The sequence below is a fragment of the Polistes dominula genome, unplaced genomic scaffold (genome assembly GCF_049000335.1).
Source record: "Polistes dominula isolate Pdom_NZ unplaced genomic scaffold, Pdom_raw_medaka contig_24, whole genome shotgun sequence".
In the NCBI taxonomy this organism is placed as follows: Eukaryota; Metazoa; Arthropoda; class Insecta; order Hymenoptera; family Vespidae; genus Polistes; species Polistes dominula.
Genome location: NW_028301150.1, coordinates 7196115 through 7220060, shown reverse-complemented (window position 1 = coordinate 7220060; position 23946 = coordinate 7196115). Strand labels below are relative to the sequence as shown.

The 23946-nt window shown below is 31.4% G+C and overlaps 6 protein-coding genes across 11 annotated transcripts; 4 read left to right on the top strand and 2 right to left on the bottom strand.

Annotated features, from left to right (window-relative positions):
- The first annotated feature begins 91 nt into the window (after positions 1-91).
- Positions 92-3649, top strand: LOC107066540 (uncharacterized). Of its 5 annotated transcripts, none has more exons than XR_016178384.1 (5): positions 92-343; positions 645-853; positions 1075-3196; positions 3265-3359; positions 3480-3547. XR_016178384.1 is itself a non-coding variant. In XM_089177841.1 (4 exons), exons 2-4 carry the CDS (start codon positions 791-793, stop codon positions 3574-3576), a joined length of 255 nt encoding a protein of 84 aa, XP_089033967.1. In that variant the 5' UTR covers positions 172-343; positions 645-790; the 3' UTR covers positions 3577-3649. The 5 variants fall into 5 exon arrangements, 2 of the variants coding, with proteins under 2 accessions (XP_089033968.1, XP_089033967.1); XR_016178382.1 differs by having other exon boundaries at positions 94-343; positions 936-3196; XM_089177841.1 differs by lacking the exon at positions 1075-3196 and having other exon boundaries at positions 172-343; positions 3480-3649.
- A 50-nt stretch (positions 3650-3699) lies between these two features.
- Positions 3700-5187, top strand: gny (ALG6 alpha-1,3-glucosyltransferase garnysstan). The gene is made up of 2 exons (XM_015321251.2): positions 3700-4590; positions 4673-5187. The coding sequence occupies exons 1-2, from the start codon at positions 3700-3702 to the stop codon at positions 4931-4933; spliced, it is 1152 nt and encodes a 383-aa protein (XP_015176737.1). The 3' UTR covers positions 4934-5187.
- On the bottom strand, positions 4978-12857 carry Tpcn1 (two pore segment channel 1). The gene is given in 13 exon segments (XM_015321252.2): positions 4978-7913; positions 7990-8096; positions 8193-8494; positions 8598-8704; positions 8706-8938; positions 9010-9129; positions 9209-9427; positions 9528-9808; positions 9871-10178; positions 10782-10907; positions 10996-11160; positions 11351-11562; positions 12468-12857. Coding segments are annotated over 13 exon segments (2520 nt in total). The 5' UTR covers positions 12568-12857; the 3' UTR covers positions 4978-7673.
- A 471-nt stretch (positions 12858-13328) lies between these two features.
- RpL6 (ribosomal protein L6) lies at positions 13329-14864 on the bottom strand. The gene is given in 5 exon segments (XM_015321260.2): positions 13329-13741; positions 13834-14107; positions 14182-14199; positions 14201-14374; positions 14739-14864. Coding segments are annotated over 4 exon segments (813 nt in total). The 5' UTR covers positions 14739-14864; the 3' UTR covers positions 13329-13394.
- Positions 14865-15365: 501 nt separating this feature from the next.
- LOC107066543 (nitric oxide synthase-interacting protein homolog) lies at positions 15366-17355 on the top strand. Its single transcript, XM_015321255.2, has 5 exons — positions 15366-15778; positions 16034-16145; positions 16231-16631; positions 16756-16864; positions 16949-17355. The coding sequence occupies exons 1-5, from the start codon at positions 15603-15605 to the stop codon at positions 17018-17020; spliced, it is 870 nt and encodes a 289-aa protein (XP_015176741.1). The 5' UTR covers positions 15366-15602; the 3' UTR covers positions 17021-17355.
- A 4186-nt stretch (positions 17356-21541) lies between these two features.
- On the top strand, positions 21542-23184 carry LOC107066544 (THAP domain-containing protein 1). 2 transcript variants are annotated; one of them, XM_089177852.1, is made up of 2 exons: positions 21542-21804; positions 21885-22963. In XM_089177852.1, exons 1-2 carry the CDS (start codon positions 21740-21742, stop codon positions 22276-22278), a joined length of 459 nt encoding a protein of 152 aa, XP_089033978.1. In that variant the 5' UTR covers positions 21542-21739; the 3' UTR covers positions 22279-22963. The 2 variants fall into 2 exon arrangements, with proteins under 2 accessions (XP_089033978.1, XP_015176743.2); XM_015321257.2 differs by having other exon boundaries at positions 21662-21804; positions 21885-23184.
- The last annotated feature ends 762 nt before the right edge of the window (positions 23185-23946 follow it).

The window sequence follows — 23946 nt, the reverse complement described above, 5'->3', positions numbered from 1 at the left end:
AAAATAATAGAAATTATATCGTGCAAATAATTATCTTATATATATTATATATATATATATATATATATATATATATATATATATATATATATATTATATATATTATATATATATATATAATTGTAGATAAATATATATTATTCAACGTTTCTATGAATGTAAAGGCGTTGGTCAAACAAGTTTTATTTTTTTATGTATTTTATCATCAGTGACACGTAGATGTGGTAAACTGGACAGACGTTCGTTAATTATAGTATAACCTGTTGACTTTTATTTGGTTTTTATCTAACTCTATTGTTTCTTATTAATATATATTTTAATGAAATATTTCATTGTTCATAAGGTAAATCATTTTCAATCAATTATATAATATTAATTACGGTGATAAAAAAAATTAAACAAATAAAAAAGACAAATTCGATGAACAATTATTAAATTTCAATGAAACATGATATTTTCAAACAAGGATTTCAAGTTAAAACGTTAAAATTCGCAACGTAAATGAAACATCTAAAAAAGAATAAAAGGAAAATAGTTAATTAGTTAAATACAAATCGATATAAACTTGAAAATAAATATCGAAAGTCAGATAGGTCAGAGTTCAGAGAGATATCGCCATTCTATTCGTTTCTGCTTATACATAGGTTTGCACGTATAGTGAAAAATCAACGAATAGAGAGAAAGAAAGAGAGAGAGAGAAACTTTAATAATTTGTGCAAATATTTAACGTCATAAGAGAGATTCGTAATTTAATACATTATTTCTAAAATCAAAAAGAAAAAAGAAAACAATGTCGTATACTCAGGAATATATTCAAGATAAACTAACCAAAAAATTGAATGCTTCGCACGTGGTACGTAACATTAAATTAAACATATTTTATTATTTTTTGTTTCTTAAAAATATTGAATCTGTTATAACCTCCAAATTTACAGTGTTAACCTATAACATCGGTATTAAAGTAACTCAAGTATACTTTATTTAATCGATTCATTGTATAAGATCATTTTAAGAAATGGGTCTGCATGGATCTATGCAAGTAGTACTCATCTTTATTTTTGCACTCATTTTAAGATGGTGCATTACTTATCATTCCCACAGTGGCCAAGATAAACCTCCTATGTATGGAGATTATGAGGCTCAACGACATTGGCAAGAAATAACTTTAAATCTGCCTATACAAAAATGGTACGTCAATACGACGGACAACGATCTTCAATATTGGGGCTTAGATTATCCTCCCTTGACTGCGTATCATAGTCTTCTATTAGGTTATATTGCTAACTTGACCAATCCTTCTTACGTTAAATTACACGAGTCTAGAGGTATATCCTCCCCGGATCATAAATATTTTATGAGAATGACCGTTCTTTTCGCAGATGCTATGATTTTTCTGCCAGCAATGATATGGTACGTTATAAACATGCCAACGATTAAGAATCCTATAACAGAGTATAATAATTTGTTTAATTTTAAAAATAAAGATTTTATTCTTTTAAGCGCATTGATTTATCCTGGCATTATGATGATAGATCACGGTCACTTTCAATATAATTGTATATCGTTAGGGTTTTTCACTGCCGCTGTAACAGCTATTTTAATTGACTCTTTTGTAGGCGGTTCATTTTTCTTTGTATTAGCATTAAATTACAAGCAAATGGAATTATATCATTCTTTGCCATTCTTTTTTTACATACTTGGAAAGTGTAGAATCGGTAAGACCAAATCGTTGCTTTTATCAATCTATAGATTAGTTTCAGTATCATTAACCGTTTTAATAACATTTATTATTATTTGGTTACCTTTCCTTAAAGATCGGAACACCTTTATGAGTACAGTTTTACGATTATTCCCATTTAATAGAGGCGTGTTTGAAGACAAAGTTGCTAATGTATGGTGTACAATAAATGTTCTTTACAAATTACGTAACACCTTTACAAACGAACAATTGGCACAAATTTGTTTGGTAATAACGACCATCGCTGTTTTACCAGTTTGTATTAATTTGTATCTATGTCCAAAAAAAGATAAATTTATTATTTCTCTTATAAATTCTTCATTGGCATTCTTTTTATTTTCATATCAAGTTCATGAAAAGTCTATTCTTTTAGTATCCATTCCAGTGTTATTGTATTTTCATAATGATCCTTTAGCATGTTTTTGGTTACTATTAGTTTCTCATTTTAGTATGTTACCATTGTACGTAAAAGATAATTTGTATCTAGCATACTTTGCAACGACAATGTTTTATTTTCTTTCTATCATTTGGATGTGGTCAGATTTATTTGACTATGCAAATAAATCTGACAAACGTGAAAGAAAATTTTCCAGAGGAAAAACAAACGGTCAAAAAATATCAAAGCATAAACACTATTTCAATAAATATTTGTTTAATTTCATGCATAAATTAGAGTATCATTACGGATATAATTTCATTATTAAGACATTATTTTACGTTTCTATGCTAGGAATGGTAATTTTATCTTTTACTATTCATTGTTTAAAACCACCTGAAAAATACCCAGATTTATTTGTATTATTGATATCCGTGTATTCGTGCATTCACTTTTTTCTTTTCTTTTTATATTTCTGTTATAAACAATTTATACTTGTAGATAATAATTTTGCAACTAGGTTAAAAATATATTGAATTGGGGGCTTTCTTTCTTAAGTATAATGTAATTGCTTATTTTTAGTTTCATTTCATGTATTTTATATGATATAACAGAGATTGTATAAATGATTTACTTGTATTTTGTAATACAAAGAAATAAATATGAGGTTTAAATATTCAAAAAGGGAATATTTTTTATTACTTTCATATTATATATATATGTTCAATTTATTCAAAATTATTATAACTATAGAATTTTTAATGTTTAAGTATTTGTAAATATTATGTGTTCAAATTTTAAAACGATTTTTATTTGTCAACGGTACAGAAAATATTTGAATATTTTCAATATTATATTAATAATTCAACTAAAGTGAACTTTGATCTGTTATATAACTTGTATATGAATAATGAATATAAAAAAGTCTTCATTCTAGATGTTAAGTTCTTATTCCAGAGTTTAGTTGTATCCAAATACTCTTTTCGTGTATTTATTGCAAATGGTATATAAAAATGAGAAATAAAGTTATCGAACTTTGCATATGATTGTTTTACTGCAACATATTTACATGTGTTTCATAGGTATTGTTATTATATTTGAGAGAATTTTTATTTATCATAGTCTAACTATTAATATTCTCTTTTTTCAGGAGGTAACAGATGATTCCGATGGTTGCGGTTCTAAATTTACTGTAATTATTGTTTCTGATGAATTCGAAGGCAAAACTTTGTTGCAACAACATCGGTAATATTTTCTTTTCTTTTTATTATTACTTAGAATATGCTGATATCATTTAACTGCAATAAGCTCAAATACCTTATATATGATGTAATATTAATATGATCAATTTTTTATATTGTATAGGTTGGTACATTCAATTCTAGAAGAAGAATTGAAAATAATCCATGCATTTTCAGTAAAAACATTTACATCAGAACAGTGGAAGAAACAACAAATATAATTTCATATCATATTACACTTAGATATCATAACAGCAGTTATTTTATAGTTTGAAAAGAAAACTCAATAATATATTTTTCACTGTTAATATTGTATCAGGATTTAATAATCTATTCGTACAGAAATGATCTCATTTAAGGTATCTGCACCGGGAAAGATTATTTTGTTCGGTGAACATGCAGTTATGTATGGAAAAACTGCACTAGCAGCTAGTTTGAATTTACGTACGAATTTAATATTTCAAGAGATAGAAGAAGTAAATGATGTTATAAAATTAAATTTTCATAATGTGAACTTGAAGTTGAGCGTGCCCATTTCATTAATAGTATCATATATTAATATTTATAAAACTTATTGCTTAGAAAACAATCGTGATAATTTTTCTAATGATATTCATCGACTCTCAAGCGATCTAGGTTATTCTAATCAATCACTACAAAAATTATCTTTAGAAGCTTTTTTTTATTTATTCATATACATAGTTGAAAAAGAAGGAATTAGTGTAAAACCCGCTGAAATAACTTTGAGTACAGAGTTAACAATTGGCTCTGGACTTGGAAGTTCGGCTTCTTTTTCGGTTTGTTTGTCTGCTTGTCTTTTTCATTGGTCACGTTTGCAGAAAAATATCCGTAAAACTTTAGATGCAAGCGATTTAGAAATTATAACAAATTATGCTTTCGAATGTGAAAAGATCTTACACGGTACACCATCCGGAATTGATAATTCCATTTGCACTTATGGATCAATACTAGAATTTAGAAAAGGCGATGGGGTAAGGGTGATACCCAATGCGATGAAATTGAAAATTTTATTAGTTGATACTAAAGTACAAAGAAGCACTAAAGCGATGATAGATAAAACAACTAAATTGAAATTAATGTTTCCTACTGTTGTTGATTGCATCATGGATGCTATAGATAATGTAGCGAAAGAAGCATTAAAAATTCTTACTGGAGATGATACAAATCAAACAGATAATGATAGCAAAGAGAATGAAAAATACAGTCAGTTAAAAGTAAGTAAATGAAACCTACAATCTTTAAAAACTATTCCTTTAGAATAAGATACATTCTTATATTCATTTTGATTACTTTTAGACGCTCATCGACATTAATCAACATTTCTTAGCAGCACTTCAAGTGTCTCATCCATTGTTAGATAAAATATGTATGGAAGCTCAAAATTATGAATTTGGTGCAAAGTTAACAGGTGCCGGTGGTGGAGGATACGCTTTTATTTTATTACCACCTAATACCCAACCTGAAATTATATCAAATATTTCCCAAAAATTAATTGCATATGGTTGTGGTGTTATGTCAACAAGTTTAGGTGGTACTGGTGTTACAATCGATGAATAAAATTTTCTTTGAAATGAAAATCGCATTACCAATTAAATAACTAATTGTATTCTTTGCATATTGTATTTAATATCTAAGGTAGCTTCAAATTTATACATTTATAAATATAAAGAACAAATTTAATGATCATATCTGGAATGTGTACCGTAATACAAATAACACTTATATATTAATGTATTTTATAATCGAAAAAGTATGATTCTCAAATATTTACCAATTGTTTTTTAATAAATAAATAAATAAAATATAATATATTTATTCTTGTGATAATATTTAAAAAAATATACAAATTGGTCGAATATATGACAAATAATGCCAATAGTCAAATAGGTATATAATAATATTAATAATAATAATGGAATTGTGTAATAATGCATTTATATGTATATATTATTACTAATATAAATTATTACTAATTATATTAACAGAATTAGTGCATACAAAAAAAAACGTAATCAATATTTTTAGTTTTCATTTAATTTACACAATTCGTTAAAGAAATATATATATATAATCAAAATGAAAAATTTTATCTTACATTACATACAAAGTTACATATATTTATATATATATGTCAGTATATTATTTATAAATATTTATATTAATATACAGTATTAAACAAAAATTAAGATTAATAATTACAGCATAACAATAAAATATATTTGCGTTGTTAGTAATGAGTATGAAAAAATTATGTAATGAAACAATAATTTATTATATATAAATTAATTAATCTGAGAGAGAGAGAGAGAGAGAAAAAAAATAATAAATTATTATAAATAGAAATGAAGAAAATGTGCGATATATCATTGAAAATATGAGTTGATAGCAGACATATAAAAACATAATTTATCCGAAAAAAGTATTTTGTAATTTACATAAAGCATTAACACGTAAAAAATTACGCTGGTGACCTATAAAATTGACCTTATTATCCATCTAAGCCGCATTGTTTATTACCAGCCGACATTCTTTTCCTATTGCTGATAGATTATTGTGGCCTAAATGAAAAGCTCAAGAAAAAAGGCTTAGAGCTTAATGTATTAAATAATATGTCAAAAAAATATATATATCGTGTTGTTCGTAAAGTAATTTCGTTTTTTTTGTGTGAAAAAGAAAGACAATTTTCGTATAATAAATAAATATTTTATTAAATTATATATTGACCATTCTTTTCCAATACTTTCTGCCATTTTTCTGGCAGTAGCATGATTTCACGTTCACAAAATTTTTGCTTTTTGCTGGCCAAAAACTGATCTAGGTGATTTTTTATCTCCTCATTTGAATTAAGTATTTTACCGTTTAAAAAGTGTTACAGTGACCGGAACAAATAATAATCCAGAGGTGCGAGATCTGGAGAGTATAGTGGGTGTGACAGTATATCCCATTTAAGCTGTAAAAGCTTTTGACGAGTGACCAAACTTGTATGAGGTCTCGCGTGGTAAAACTACACCTTTTCAGTTGATTAATTCTATCCTTTTCTGTTAAAGTGCATCATTCAATTTGTCCAACTGATGACAATAGACTTCCGAATTAATTGTTGTGTTACCCAGTAAAAGCTCAAAAAAAATGATTCCTTTGAAATCTCACCAAACAGACAGCATCACTTTTTTTCGATGGATATCTGCTTTCGAAATGCTTCATCTTTTTTTGCTCCATGATTTCTTGCGTTTGACATTGTTATATACAACTCATTTTTCGTCTCCAGTAATAATGCGTTTCAAAAATGGATCATTTTTGTGACGTTTGAGAAGCAAATCACATTGATGTCAATGCGGTGACACAAATTTCTCTCCGTGGGAACATGAGGAACTCATCTATCGAGCTTCGAAGTTAAACTTAGGCCTTTCAAGTAGGCATGAACAGTTGAATTTGATAAATTTAACTTTTCACCGATCTCACATATTGTTATTTTCCGGTTTGTATCAACTAATGCCTTTACTATATTTTTATCAGCTTTAACTGGCCTTCCAGAACATTGTGCATCTTCGACATTAAAATTGCCGGATCGAAATTTTGCAAACCAGTAGTAGCACTGGCGTAGTGTCAATACATCTTCTCCATACATATCGGTTAATTTCTTTCTGGCTTGAACAGCATTTTTACCTTTTCTATAGTAAAAAAGTAAAATATGACGAAAATGCTGCTTTTCTCTCTCCATATTTAAAAGGGCACCAACCAAAAACTACTGCGTAGAATCAATTAAACTTTTTCACACACAAGAAAAATACAATTAAATCCTCTGTCGAGAAAAAACGAAATTACTTTTCGACAACCCAACTACAATATATATATATATATAATATATATAAAATAATATATATATATATATATGATATATATAATCATAACATAACATAATAACATAACATAACAACTCATCACAACACAACTACATATATGTAGTATTATTATTATTATTATATATATATTAATGCCAGCATTAATAAGATCACATTAATTGCTTTTGTTTATGTCTCTATTCATGTCGCCAATAATAAATTATATTTATTTCCTTAAAATAAGTTAATCTTAAAACGTTCTCTCTTTTTAAAATAGAAATCTACTTAGGACAGACGTATTCGTGCTCTTCTTAATTTAATTCGCTTTAACAATCCTAAAGAAATAAAAATAAAGGAAGATATTATATCGTTTGAGATGATACTAAAAATTGAATGAATTGACGGAAAATTGTCGACGAATTTAATTTGTACAATTGAATAAATATTACTGAATATTATTAGGTGCGTTGTGTAACACCGTTACTTTGTGGAGATCGCGATCTTCGATGTAAAACAAGTTCGGAATCAGAAATATCGTTACCTTCTCTACTTTCTATATGATTATTTATTACAGTAATACCATTTTGACGTTCTTCTAACTTAGCTTCCGATATCCACTCAGTTATTTCATTAGTATACATTTTTCGTTGTAAAACCTCTCTGGTACGAGGTCGCGAACCAATAAAAAGAGTAGTGCCCTGTGTAAAAAAAATGATAAGTATTTGAAATAAATAATTGGAATTTAAATTTGATGAAAGATCACAGAATACTTACGCCAACAACTAATGAAGATCGTAACTCCTCGAGAAGTTGAACATCTTCTATTATACATTGTAACTCATTCCATCTTAATTCGACTTCTTCGTGCAACATTTTTTCTTCTACAGAAATATAATAATATACCAGGTTAATGTTATATGTGCGTTACATAAATTTCCTTGACAGAAAAATGATATTATCACGTTTATACAACTTACCATCGTGTTTAGACGTTGATCTTTTATATTGTATTCTAAATCTAAATGCTTCCAAGAAACTGGATACCACGATAGTGAGGACGATCATGGTTACCAAATAGAATGTCATAAAATATGACCGGGTATACATACCAACGGTAATAGCATACGCGTTCATTAATATGAACCAATTGTTAACAACAGTTAATTCAAAGAGCGTTACGCTGCTAGCTATTAAATTATCAAATGTGTTGAGATAATAATATCCTAATGCAGTACTTCCATTAGCAGAATATTTATAAAAATCTTCAACAGTTGTGTTTCTAATAAAATCAAATATAGATAATTTAAATATAGAGATAATATAGCAAGAAAATACTTATCATAATGTATATACATTTAGAAAGATATCTGCATTATACGTACTTGCAACAATTTCTCATATCATATCCAGCGAATAATTCCATTCCAATGATAGCAAAGAAATAGTATAAAACAAGCATAACAATAGCAGTAGAACACATTAGGGGGAAACAATATAACAAGCGTACCGAATACATCTCGATAACGCTTTTTTATTTTGAAAAGTCTTAAAAGCCTCAAAGGTCTGAACAACACTAAGAACATAGCATTAGGAAACAAAATAAGTCCGCAAGCAGCAACTAAAGTCATAATGGAAGCTCCTAAATCAAAAAGATTCCATCCGGAACTAAGATAACGTTTAATCCCAAGGCCCAATATTTTAGCCAATGCTTCCGATATAAACACTGTAATTATTGTTTAATCACTAATTATATTCATAAAATAATTAAGAATTATAAAATATTGTTAAACTTACAACTTCCAAAAAGCAAGGTGTCCCAACAGGCCGCAAATTTGTGAACCGATACTTGAATATTTTCACTTGGTTGTACTAATCGGATTATCATTGCTATTCCATTTCCTATAATTATTATGTCTATAAAAAAAAGAATAGTATAAATTTTTAGTATATGAGATGTTATTTTCTAGACATAATGTATAATTTATTTACTTACATACTAAACTTTCAAAATATGTCCACCTAATAGCAGTGTGAGCACCAATGCATAACATTTGCAAAGGTTGCCATGCTGAATGATACCACGGTATATTAGAGTATTCTACTTCCCATTGAAGCATTGTAGCATCATATATTACTAAAAATTCTTCAGAATTCAACGCACCGCTTCCAGAGACATTCATGTAACGAAACATTAAAACAATATCCCTTGTAGCTAAAAAATATTTACATAATAAAGATATAGAATAGTGAATATATAAATAATTATAATAAAACACGTTTAATATAATAATAATATATTATTTTGGACTTACATTTATGTGGTGCATAATATCTCATTAAACCTTCGAATTGTCGAAATTTCATTTTATCTGGATTCTGTTTAGAAACTAATAGTTTAAAAGCATGCTGACAAGCTTTTCTTTTATGCAAATATAATTTTTTAAATTTATCTCGTTCCGCTGATGTAAACGTTTCGTTTACAACAGCTAGCATTAAATTCATCATTACGTATAACATAGTCGACAAATATGATACAAAATATATTGCGTACCATTTATTTTTGGAATAAGATGGCATCATTACATCTGGAAAGCTAAAAATTTAATATTTAATTAATATTATACTTCAAGGAACACAACAATATGATTGACTTACTTTGCCGTGGTGAGAAGAACAAATAAGCTTACAAAACTATTTTCCAATGTTGAAAAATTTCTATTCATTTCCGAAAACATAAAATAACCCAATACTGTGTACACAGAAATGAAGAATAGAAGTAGTCCTAACATATCCAAAATTGGCGGTAATGTTAATAATATCTGTCTTATAAATCTTCTAACTCCGCCACAATATTTTGTATCTACCAAGAAAATAGGTCTTAAAGCTCGTGTTACTCTAAAATGAGAAGACTGCCGTACTAGAACAACCATAGCCTCGAGGAACATAATGGCTAGAGTAATGCACTGAAACAATAATTAAAATGTTTATTTAAAAATTAAAAACAAATAAAAATGTATATACAAAGAAATCTATGATTCCTTTAATAGTACACATGTTTATACTAAACATTTAAGTAGCGGATGAATATCTAATGAATCTTCCGTCAAAGTAGACTCAGATGTCTGAAGTTTTAATAAGGTTGCATAATAAGAATGAAAATAAATGAGTATGCTAATAATGTATTACATATGTATATATCAATTTATTGCACAAATCGTATTAAAGACTTTCATAATATTCCACTCGCAATGACACGTTACCGTAACAAATGTTCCAGTTTAATTTGTTTTCTTAGATACATCGTATCATTGGACTTAATAATGTTGATATGAAACTAATGGTTAAAATAAATTATTTCATTGTTACCATAGTAATCGTTAAAAACTCAAATACTTCTTATTAGTTTGCAGCTGCAGCTTTCCTTATCTCTGTTTTTTTACTGTTTAACTTTTGACGAGAATTGTTATTATTATTAGAGATAAAAGCTTCCTCATTGTGAATACTTTTTAAAATACATTATCTAAATTTATTTGAATATAAATAATCATTAATTTTGTATTTTTTACCTTTATCATTGTACGTTTATGTTTCAGCATAGTTCCCCAACCGATCCATCTCAGTTTCAAAGCTAATTCTATGCCGATAGTAATTAAACAGAGTAGTTCTATCGTACTGTGACCCCATACCGGCATCTAAAAGTATTTTTTATTCGTTGTGTGATTATTGTTTCAGCTAAGGGTAAAACGATGCTTTTTTTTATTATTACATTTCATAACTCACTTGGAATAATGAGACAGCTGGTTCTTCAACGAATGCTAAAGCTAATAGAATAAGAGATGTTAATAAATCTAGTCCGTAATACCACTTATTATGAACTAAAAGATACGCCGGTAAATCCTCTGGATGTCTAGGATGCGAATCAAATTTTTCATTATTTCGTCCTTCCTATGAACATAAATTTATTTCATTTAATTAATATGACATAAAGATTTTAAAAATTATAATATTATAATGTATAATTAAATGAGAATTTATTTAAAATTATACATTAACTTTGTATATATTTTAATTTATAGAAGAAATATTATATCTTATTTATTGAAATAAAATGTTAGATATTAATTAATAATAATACCTCTAAAAAAATAGCAGCTTCGTGATAATTCATTTCCCAATGCATATCAATGTCCAATGGTTCTTCTTGGGAAACAATGATGGTATTTTCAGGAACATTAGTATTATCCATCCTTTCGGTATCAAATTTGTAATTTGTTTTATTGGAATTTTCCGTTTCATCTAAAGATATTCTTACATGACTTTCTGGGGAAGACAACATAGATCCATATTCTATAAAAAGTTACAAGTATATAAAAGTATGTGTACAAAATTAATTATGTTATTCCATGTACAGTAATTTGTTGTAATTGATTATAATTAATTAAAGCATTTATTAGAAGAATATTTACGTTGTAAATTTATAATTAATTACAATTTTGCATAAATTACTGCTTCTAAAGAAACTAATTTAAATTCAGTAAAAAGAAATTTCTAAAAAATATTTATATCATAAATAAAATTCAATTAAACTGATCGTTATATCGTTTATCACATATATTTTACTTTTTATACGAAAGAAAAATAAAAAATTATTATAAGACATTAATATTGCAGTATGATCAATAATAATAACAACGCATAAATTTTCTCCTAAATAAAATTAATTCAAAAGTACAGTTATATGATATAGAAAATTTTTAGACTCCAAATAAAATTCAATGGCATCACCGTTATATATAAATTTTTACGTACAACATAAGATAAAATTAAAAAAAAAAAAAAGAGAAAAACAAAAAATAATAATATCTTACTCTAACATAACATACAGGTAGCCGTCCTACAACACGGCATCTTATAACACGGTTTCGCTATAACACGATTTATAAATTGCGGGAACCCTCCTACAACATGGCATCCTATAACACGGTTTTTTTTACAAAAAAACCTTTGTACACGTTTTCACACAACACATTTCTAGGAACCTATCTACCGTGTTATAGGAGGGTTACCTGTATTTAAAAATACAAGCGTAAAAATGTGTACTCATTGAGAAAAGGCAATTAAAAAAAAAAAATTAACAAAAGTTAGTCTACGTTGTTAAACTTTTCTTTTGAGATTTACCACTAGTTACAGTTTAAATATCGATTAAATACGGATAAGGACAAAAAATTCAATCGCAAAATATTATAACTTACTTTGGTTAGATCCATGAGAAATGTCTTGTTCCAAAGATTGATTAGTGTCATCATTAAAACGTTGATAATTAGCAGCGAATTCGTTAACTCTGGAAGACATTTAACACACTCTGTCACATGTATCACGCAATTGACTGAAACACCTATATATCTCTACACCTTCTAGGACATCTAGTCGATATCACTATAGCTGTATATCACTAATAAAGTTCTTCTTTTTTCTATCTTTTTTCTCTTTCTCTTTCTTTCTTTCTGTCAGTCAAGTTATCATCTATATTTTATGTTGGTTGGTAGTGTTTGATGCTATTCGATATGCTAACTCTTCATGTTACTAACGTAACGTCAAAGTCTAATCATCAGACTGAATCATAAGCAATTATGTGGGGGCGGTTTAAAGGAAACCAGAGAGAGGGAAATATGTGTATATATGTATCTATATAGTAATCACACACATTATATATATATACATTTATCGTGAAAAACAAGAAACGTATTATTTGTAAATGTAATGTTAGATTTGATACATTATTTACTCGATAGTTTGTTTCATTATAATTTTCTTATATCAATTGATCAATTATATTTTCATTGAATATATAAAAATAAAATATAGAAAGTTCTTTTTTCTTTTCTTCTATTGAACACTTCGAGATATTTTGTATATGAGTATATAACGTTTTTAATAATTTATAAAATAAGTATATATAAATGCAATTATATATATATATATATATAGTTAATCGTAAAAAAAATAAGAGCAATATCGTTTACAAATGAAAACCTTATTAGAATAAAACGTGCAAATTTTTTTTTAATTGGACGTTATGATTATTGGGTTTATAATTAATTGTAAAGCATATATAATGTAAAGTTGTTATTTATTATTTCTCCAAAAGTTACAAACAAATGAAGATGTAACACCGCCTATTAGAATTTTAATCTATGCGGATACTGACTGCTCCTCAAGCCGAACATTGCTGAGAGATAAGTAAACAATAATTTTTTATCTTGACTTTTCTTAATTGCATCTATAACAACTTTGTCCACAATCTTTTGATCAGATTTTCTTTGATCATTTGGCTTGTATTCTTCCTTCTTTTTACTAAAGATATCGCCTTCTTCTTTCTTAGCGCGCTTATCACGTTTCCTCTTGAAGTATTCATCGTTGATGTGTTCTGGTAATTTATATCCAGAAAGATCAATGCGTGTTGAAGTTGCTATGACGTAGTTCTGATTGATTCTACGTAACGGGCAACCATTGATGAGGAATGGACCTAACAAAATTTTAGAACATTAATTGAGTTTTGTAGGAATAATAAAATGGATAGATAAATTGAGTTATGACAAATGTAATATCAAAACAAACCTGTAACTAAAAGTAATCCAGTTTTTAGTTGTTTCAAGAAAACAACACGCTTTCCCTTGTGCGACCCAGCTAATAAAATGCAAATGGTTCCTGGAACTAAACTGGGTCTTAAATATCGGTGGTGTTCTCGGAAACATTTTTTGGCATGTCTTTTAGTTATAGGATCTGCTGTGGGATAATTAGATCTTCTCTTTTTTAATAAGACAATACGTTTTTCTCCGTTCTTATCACCACCAATTTCTTTCTCGGCGGTCAAGGGTTTCTTAAGTTTTACCTACACAAAAACAAATTTTCATTAAATCTATTCCATGTTTTATAAGTGGAAATTATTAAATATAAATTATTTACGATCTTGGGGGTCTTTTTTATCTATAAACTTATAGATGGCTTTTTTATGATACATTCGCGAACGGCTAAACCTGTAGACACCATTTCCTAGGTCATAATTTCTTGGTTTTCCAAATTTTTTCTTTACTTCTTTCTTTTCAGAAGCAGCTGCCTCAGCAGCTTTTTCCGGCGATTTAGTCTTCATATCCGACATCTGTAAAAATACAGAACACCTTTACTAACACGTTACTACAAACATCACTTATAAAATCTGTTATCCAAGATTTTGCTAGGTTAGGTTTAACCACGTTGCATTTATACAAAAATTAATTAATGATATAGAATTATTGTAAGATAATTTTAGTACCGTAGTAAAAATAGAAAAAACAATGATTGCTTAAATTCTGATTAAATAAATAGTGTAAAACAAAACGTTCAAAACATTTTGGCAGCATTTACTTGTAACAAATTTCTTTTAAACTTTAAAGAAAATTGTCTCAATAAGTGAAAATATACTTCAAATTGTAAAAACAGAATACAATAAATAAAATATTTCATAAAAATTATAATATACATACTTTATATTAATAGGATTTCTTGGATAACAAAAAATCATTCAACAAGCCAGATTCTTACCGTAAATCAAAAGGAAAAGAGAGTAGCGATACGCGCCTAGTGTACCGTCGTGATACACTAGCGCCTTTTCTCCCTATACGGGAATTATACCAATTAAGTTCGAAGTTGAATGTAACAGTCACGGAGCCTAGATAACAGGAGGGCGATCGCAATGTATTAGAAATGTTCGAAAATGAGGGGACAGATCTTTTGCCACTAGAACGCGTTAGTGTGGCTAATATCAGGTTTTTAAAACCTTGTTTATTGTCGCGGAAATGTGACCATTGTACTCACGCGTTAGTACAATTACAATTATCATCTTGGGAATAATTGTAAAATAATAAAAAATTTGTTCTTATTGCTATTTTTAACGTTAATTATAGGATTTGGTTAATTTATTTTGACTAACGCGTGAATACTATTATTTTGACAACGCGCGAAAATAAACAAGGTTTTAAAAACCTGATATTAGCCACACTAACGCGCTCTAGTGACAAGAGATCTGTCCCGTCATTTTCACACAGTCTGTGCGCTCTCTGACGGCGGCTTACACTGTTATGCCTGCCCGCCGGTAGGTAGCGCCATCAAGCTCTCGCGATAGTCGCTACAATATCAATTCCACAGTAGGTAAACTTGGATTCTTCCATATTCTTCGTTAAACATCCATACGAATTGAAACGGATGAATTGAACAGATTATATATTCTGCGCTTCTGTAAACAGTAAATAAAACAAAGTTACTTTGTTAGTTTTTGGTGATTCGTAAAAAATTATTCTCACACAAGATCGTAAAAAAAAGTTTACCATTAAGAAAAATTAATTAAAACAATGACGAGACACGCAAGAAATTGTACAGCAGGTGCTGTTTACACTTATCACGAGAAAAAGAAAGATGCAAATGCTTCAGGTTATGGTACCAACACTCAAAGAGTAGGAAAAGATTCTGTAAAGGATTTTGATTGTTGCTGTCTTACTTTACAACCTTGCAGAGAACCTGTAGTAACGTATGTATTGTTTATTAATTATTATTTATTAATTTTTATTAAAAAATTCTTTAACTCCTTAACATGTGCGGTCGAGTTAATTCGATAAAATTTTGATTAATTTTGTATTTTTTCTTAGTTTTTTGCCAAAATAATGTTCTAAAGTGTGTATTTTTACTTACAAAGAAATTGATTTTTTTTGGTCGGTTTTTCAAAAAATCTGTGCGTTAAGGGGTTAATTCCATTCAATGTTTTTATCAATCCTATTGTTTACAGAAAAGATGGTTATCTTTTTGACAAAGAAGCAATATTAGAATATATTTTAACAAAGAAGAGAGAATATACCAGAAAATTAAAAGAATATGAAAAACAAAAACAGAAAGAAGAGGTAAATTTCAAATTATTGAGTTACTATTAAATAATGAATGAGAATAACGGTATTCATAATATTTTTTCCCTGTTTTCAATTATAGGAAGAGTTACGAGAACAAACTGTGAATGCAGAGCTATTAAAATTACAGGATTTCTTGAAAAACGAAAAGAATATTGTTTCTAGGACTAAATCAAAGTTGAATCAATCGACTGCTTCGGTTTCGAATATGAGTAATGGAAAAGATAAAGCATTACCTAGTTTTTGGATTCCTTCTAAAACACCAGAGGCAAAAAAGACAAAATTACAAAAACCCAGTAAAACGATTTACTGTCCTCTTAGTGGCAAACCTTTAAAAATGAGCGATCTTATTTCAGTTAAATTTACAGAAGTTAAAGATCCAGATGATAATAAATCGCTTATAGTTAAACAAGCAAGATATATGTGTCCCATTACGCATGATATTTTAAGCAACAGCATTCCCTGTGCAGTAATTAAAACGAGGTAAGTGAAATACTAAATGATGGTAAGTGAATAACTAAAATGAATATTATAAAATTAAATTAAATTGATATTAATTCTATTAATTATTTATATTATTAATTAAATAAATAAATATTAATTTTAGTGGTGATGTCATCACAATGGAGTGTGTCGAAAAAATAATAAAAAAGGAATGGATCAATCCATTGGACAGTTCAAAATTAACAGAAGAAGATATTATACCTTTACAAAGGGTAATATGCACACACATATTTAAAAGACATAAATAAATGCTTTTAAATAAAGAACCTTTTTATTTTTCATTTTTCATTTTGCAGGGTGGTACTGGTTACGCAGCCGTAAATGATTCTTTGGAAGGTAAACACGAAAGACCAGTACTACAAGCTTAATTGGACACAAAGTAACTTACTGTAAATATTATATAATACTGTAAATTAACCACGAAAGATTTCTTTCTCTTCTTTCTTCAACAAACGTTAGAATTTCATTTATAATAAAAGTACATTACTAAAAAATATTTTGATAAAAACTGTAATAATAAAAGCTCGATTCAAAAGCATTATTTAAATGCACCAGCTACACTATTGTTATTGTAATTTTGCTATTTTGTTAAACATTAACTTAATATTCTTAAAACTTTGTAAATAATAATTGATACATGGAACATAAATTATATGACTATTATTATATATCATAATAAAGTAACAAATACACATAATTAAAAGTTGTACCAATTACTTGTTCACGATTAATGTTGAACGTAATCAAAAATAAAGAAACCTCTTCTTACAAAGCGGCACAAGAAGCTTTGACTGCAGTTTGCAGAAAAATATAAAAATTATACAGATCTCGATTGGGCCCGAGTAGTATGGTCAGACGAGATGAAAATTAATCATTTTGGGTGCGATGGACGCGAATGGACATGGCAAAGAATTAAAGAACAACTGCGGCCGCATCACGTTCATCCAGCATTAAGGTTTGGAGAAGGTCATATCATGGTTAGGGGTTGCATGACCAGTGAGGACGTCGAATGCGTTGAGAAAATTGAATGTCAAATGACTGCAACATCATACAAATCCATCCTGCATAAGTTTAATTGGAAGCTTGGCAAAATGGAATAAGAATGCAGAAGAAGTCATTTTTTAACACAACAACCCTAAACACCAAGCAAAAATCACCAAAGAATGGTTAACAGTTCATCGGTTTACTGTTTTAGACTGGCCCCCACAATCTCCCGATCTAAACCCAATAGAAAACCTATGGGGTTTACTGAAAAGAGCAGCTGTCAATTTCGATCAGAATTCGAGAAGTATTATTGAATTGTGGTCAGAAGTAAAAGTCACTTGGGAAAATATTAAGCCTGAAAAGTGTAATAGATAGCATACCAAGACGCATAGAAGTCGTATTGAAAACGAAAGAAGGGTATAAAAAGTACTAAAATTTCATTTTTTCAAATTCAAAAATTTGATCAATACACGTGTGGGAAAACCAATGTCCGCGGGCCAAATGGCTAGTTACTGACCACCGTAACAGCCAATGAGGAAGCCGGGCACAACAAGGGATTTCACCTTTTTTATTTGCGATCTCTCGGAACACATTTTATTCAACAATATACAGAATTTATATACAGAATTTATATACACGCGCACAACGAGATACAGAACGATAAATTGATACGGAAGAGCGTGCAAGCGCAGTCGACTGATAAGCTTGGCGAATAAAATTGAACTCCTATCGAGAAATCCGTTGGATCGATGATCTCCGAGGAGCGAGGAGATGATCCGGGATGTTCGTCATTAGGCCCGACCAATCAGACTCCCAGGTGCAATTACGCCGCGAGTTCTGACCAATCGGCCGCCTCTACATCATGGTTTGGTTACAAAGCCGAGGCAGAAAGTATCGCTGCTAGACGCGCGCACCTCTAGTAGTTTTTGGATACGTCTGCCGAACCTGGCGCTGGCAGCCGCGAGATGTCGGCACCGTCCTGGAGCAAGACATCGGAGCTACGGATAGTCAACCATGGGGTGTCAGCACCGAACAGGTGCGAGACGCCACAGTCACTCCCCCCTCTGGACCGGACGCCGAAGGCGGACGGAATTAGACTTGCGGAGAAGCTGAGTCGAAGTCCCTGGTCAGGCGGTTCGAAGTTGGAGGTGACGTAGAGTGACTGCGTGGCGACGGCTGTAGAGGATAGCGATGAGACGACGACGAGTCCTGTCGCAGCAGGCGCCGCTGGCACTACGGGCAGGGATCCGGATGCAGCCGGAGGCCGAGAAGGCGAAGACTGCGATACTGCAAGGACCGCTACTGCGATACCGTAAGAATTGGAGACGAGGTATGCAGCGACCGCTCCGGTGCTGCGAGCTAGGAGATGCGACAGTCGTGAAGTCGTCGAAAGAGCCCAGGTACGCCGGTGTCTAAGCGTCCGTGGGTGGCCTCAAAGACGGCGGTGCGAAGAGAGCGAGGCCGAAAAGGCCGAGCTCGACCGCCGTGTCTGTCGCAGGTCACCTGGATTCCCTCACCGTTGAGGTGCCGGAGCTTGAGGGAGGTGGATACTGCGAGCGATGGAGAGCTCGTTGTCGCGAGCTTGTGCATCCGCGACGGTCCTCGACCGAGAGCAGAAAGTAGGCTGACAGAGATGCAGACTGAAGTCGCCGCTGGCCGGTCTGGGACGGGAGCTTCCTTCATAGTCCATGCGAGGGCGTCGGCGACGAGGCTAACTGCACCGAAGACATACTGAAACGAACAAGTCACATTGCAGTAGAGAAGCGAGTCGCCGTTACTGTCGAGGTGAGGCCTTATCCGCGGGTTGGCGAGCTGCGTGAATCAGCGACCGATGATCCGTCAACCCTGTGAACGGATGTCCCTTGCGGATTCGCCTGGAATGATGCACAGCCCGGAAGACGGCTAAGAGCTTCCGAACGAAAGTATCGTAGCAAGCCTGTGATGATGGCAGCGTCTAGGAGAAGAAACCAACAGATCGCCGTTTCCTTTGTCGACCAGCTGCAGCCACGCAGCGACGACGGCCAAACTGGACACGTCGGTGGCGAGACGAAGTGGTACCGATGGCGATAGGATGGCAATCTCCGCGGCTGCAGAGGCTGCAGAGAGGCTGCGTCGGGCGCCTTCTTGAGGTTCTCGACGGTTGACAGGATGCGGAAGTAAGCCTCCTGAAGAACCAGAGTGGAGAAGGTGTTGGGACGACGAAAGTCATCCGTTGCCCGAAGTCTGTCCGAGAAGGAGAAGCTGGACCAAGGCTGGAAAACAGCCGGATGACTCAGTTGAACCAGGCGGTCGGAAGTAGACTCGGCCGACGCTGAGCGTTCACCGAAGAGGCGATGCGGGCGCACTGAGACAGCGGTGCAATCAGTTTAAAGCCCGGTGGTGAAGGCTGGTGCAACGGTCGGCGCCGTGACCGGTGCAGGAGCCAGTACTGGAACTCGTTGACTAGCAAAGTCTTGCGCGGGCGAACTTCCCGCCGCAGCCGCATCCAGCTGGCCGCCGGTAGCGTGCTGCTCAGCTTCGGCTCGCCTGGTCGGCATCTTTCGAAAAGAAAAGCACACACGAAGTAAGAAAAACGAGTCAAGGAGCGTACTTACGACCGTGGTGCGAAAGGGACCAAAAACAAAATGGCTGCCGAAGACAAGACCTCGACTTGAAAATGGCCGTTAAACAGGGCGAAACCAGGCAAGAGAAGATGGCTGACCAGAGGCGAAACCGAGCGAGCGAAGAGAAGCGCGAAAAAAAAAAAAAAACGTGGTCGAACTGGTTCCGGAGATCACGTCGGGGTCACCAATGTGGGAAAACCAATGTCCGCGGGCCAAATGGCTAGTTACTGACCACCGTAACAGCCAATGAGGAAGCCGGGCACAACAAGGGATTTCACCTTTTTTATTTGCGATCTCTCGGAACACATTTTATTCAACAATATACAGAATTTATATACAGAATTTATATACAGAATTTATATACACGCGCACAACGAGATACAGAACGATAAATTGATACGGAAGAGCGTGCAAGCGCAGTCGACTGATAAGCTTGGCGAATAAAATTGAACTCCTATCGAGAAATCCGTTGGATCGATGATCTCCGAGGAGCGAGGAGATGATCCGGGATGTTCGTCACTAGGCCCGACCAATCAGACTCCCAGGTGCAATTACGCCGCGAGTTCTGACCAATCGGCCGCCTCTACATCATGGTTTGGTTACAAAGCCGAGGCAGAAAGTATCGCTGCTAGACGCGCGCACCTCTAGTAGTTTTTGGATACGTCTGCCGAACCTGGCGCTGGCAGCCGTGAGATGTCGGCACCGTCCTGGAGCAAGACATCGGAGCTACGGATAGTCAACCATGGGGTGTCAGCACCGAACAGGTGCGAGACGCCACACACGATTTGTTAATTTCATTTAATGTTGCTTAAAATGTCTGTAACATATTTAAATTATTTCTGTACTATGTGAACAACGAAAACTATGTATGTATTATAATAAAATATTTTCTTACATTCTTTATTAACCTGCGTTCAATTATATAAAAATTTAAAGACTGTGAGAGAGAGAAAATTTGATCAATTGTTTGAGTCATTGTATTTGTTAAATGTTAAAATACATAGAAAATATTTTATTTACCTATTTAACAATGATTATTATCCATTTTTTACACTTTTTGAATTCTGTATGTAATAAATTTCGTTGTAATTTATTTTCATTTTGTACAAAATCTACATTTGAAAATAATCGTGTCTCGTTGATCAAGTATAATATTATTTCCGCCATTTTTTTCAAATACAGTGTAGAACTCCATAGCGGTAATTCATCATATATGTAATACTTCTATATGGACAGTTTAAATGGGAAGGAATGTCCCACTATTAAGGTGCCGACATATACTATTTTCTCTCTCGTCCGAGATACCTGGTTCACGTTGCGCATGCTTGAGAATTCCCCATGATATTAATAGAGGGGGAAGAATGAGGGGAATAATTTTGTGGTTATGATTCTGTTTACAAATATATTTATTATTGTAATTCAGAAAAACAATTATAAATTTTAAAAAACTTTTGTTTTTATTTAAATAATATTCTTTTTCCAACAATCAGTTATTGAAAAATGGTGAAGTTGTGTTATTTATGTGATAGAAAAGCGTCGAGAGCTGACAATATTTCTTTGCATCAGTAAGTGCAAATTATTTTTAATTTTTTAGATGAAATCCTTTATTATGTTATTAATAATATTTAAATTTGATCAATTTTAGATTTCCGAAAAATTTGGAGATACGTTTGAAGTGGCTAAATGCTTGTGGATTAACTGAAAATAATGATGTAAAAAGAACTTACATATGTTCCAGACATTTCAAAGCTGATGATATTTGTCAATCAAAAATTTTTGGAGTTGTTAAATCTTCTATAAAACGTAATGCAGTTCCTACACTTTATTTAACAAATCCACTCAGTATTGATAAAACTAGTAAATTACCACCAAACACGCCGCTATCGGAAGTATTTGATGAGAATGGAGTCAGCAATCAATCGTCATCATGTTTTTCTGAGAATAATATTGTCAACCAATATAATGTACTCAATACTTTGCAAAAAAGTAAAATAATAAGATTTATGTATAAACATAGAAGGATGGCTTTATTGGGATGATTATAGCTCTAAGGAATATATTTCCTCTTTATGATCAATTAAAAAAAGAAGGAATGACTTATTTATTGACATATAAGCTGTCTCAAGATTACATTGAAACATTTTTTAGCGCTATCAGAAGTCGTGGAGGTTTCAATAATAATCCTAATGTTTTACAATTTAAAAATGCGTATAAGCGTTTGTTAGTAAGGCATGAATTGAAACAATTCGAAAATGGTAATTGCGCCTTTGACAATGTAGACATTTTACACGTATTATCAAACACAAGAAATTGTTACGACCAAATTGGACATGCAGATTTGCTTCAAAACACTGAAAATCCCGATATTTCGGATCACGATTATATTCGTTATTGCTGGGATTTATCTCCATTTGTTGAAAAAATTGTTCTATATATAGCGGGTTATGTTTCACACAGAGTCTCTAAAATAATATTCTGTCCTGTTTGCAAAAATCAATTAATTTCGGATGAATCAAGTGAATCTATGCCTTTTTTATCTCTTATCAAAAATAGAGGACCATTTAAAATACCATCGAAAGATGTTATTAGTATTTGTAAGACTTCAGAAAAAATAATTAGACAACATTCTCATGAATTACTGAACAAAAATATAAAAATTATTGTTACAAATGAAATATGTCGAAAAATAGGACTAATGTTTGATAATAAAGAAATGAACGATCATGTTTTACTTCAAAATTTTTCTGATAATCATCGTTATCAGTTATGTAAATGGATTATTGAAGTATATTTAAACACAAGATTTTTTTATGAAGCCAAAAAATTATCAGTTAAAGATAATTATGTTCGGCAAAAATATAATAGACTCATTTTATTTTATAACCAATAAGAAATTAACAAACTGCATACTAATTTTTGTGTAAAATAAACTTGTATCAGTTAAACGATTAGTTACATTTTTTTATTTTATTATATTTCACTAATATTTTCACGTCCAAGTACTTAAGATATAATTTAAAATTTTTGACAAGCATTTCCAAGAAACAAAAATAGTTTGAGTGAGGTTTATTTTTTTTTTATTTCAAAAATACTTCTTCTTTTTAATAAAATTATTCTTTTAAATTCTCCTAAACAGTAAAAAAATAATTGTTCAGTATTATCTTATATTTTAAAATAAATTTGCATTGAATTAAAAAAAAAATTTTATAATAACATTCCTGTTTTGAATAACCCGCTGCTTTCCCCTTTGCGCACAAAAGAATGCGCAGAACCGAGCTGGAACCTCGGAGGACAGAGAAAGTGTTATTCTTCTGTCTTTCTTAGTCGGAACAGCTTCCACTTATAGAAACTGTCCATATAGAAGTATTACATATATGTAATTCATTGACAATCTCCTAGATAGAGTTGTCTTTCAATTTCTGTGGGTAACGAGGCCTCGGAGCCTAGATAACGGAGGGCGATCGCAATGTATTAGAAATGTCCGAAAATGACGGGACAGATCTTTTGCCACTAGAGCGCGTTAGTATGGCTAATATCAGGTTTTTAAAACCTTGTTTATTTTCGCGCGTTGTCAAAATAATAGTACTCATGCGTTAGTCAAAATAAATTAACCAAATCCTATAATTAACATTAAAAATAGCAATAAGAACAAATTTTTTATTATTTTACAATTATTCCCAAGATATTATCGTCAACTTGTTGTCTAA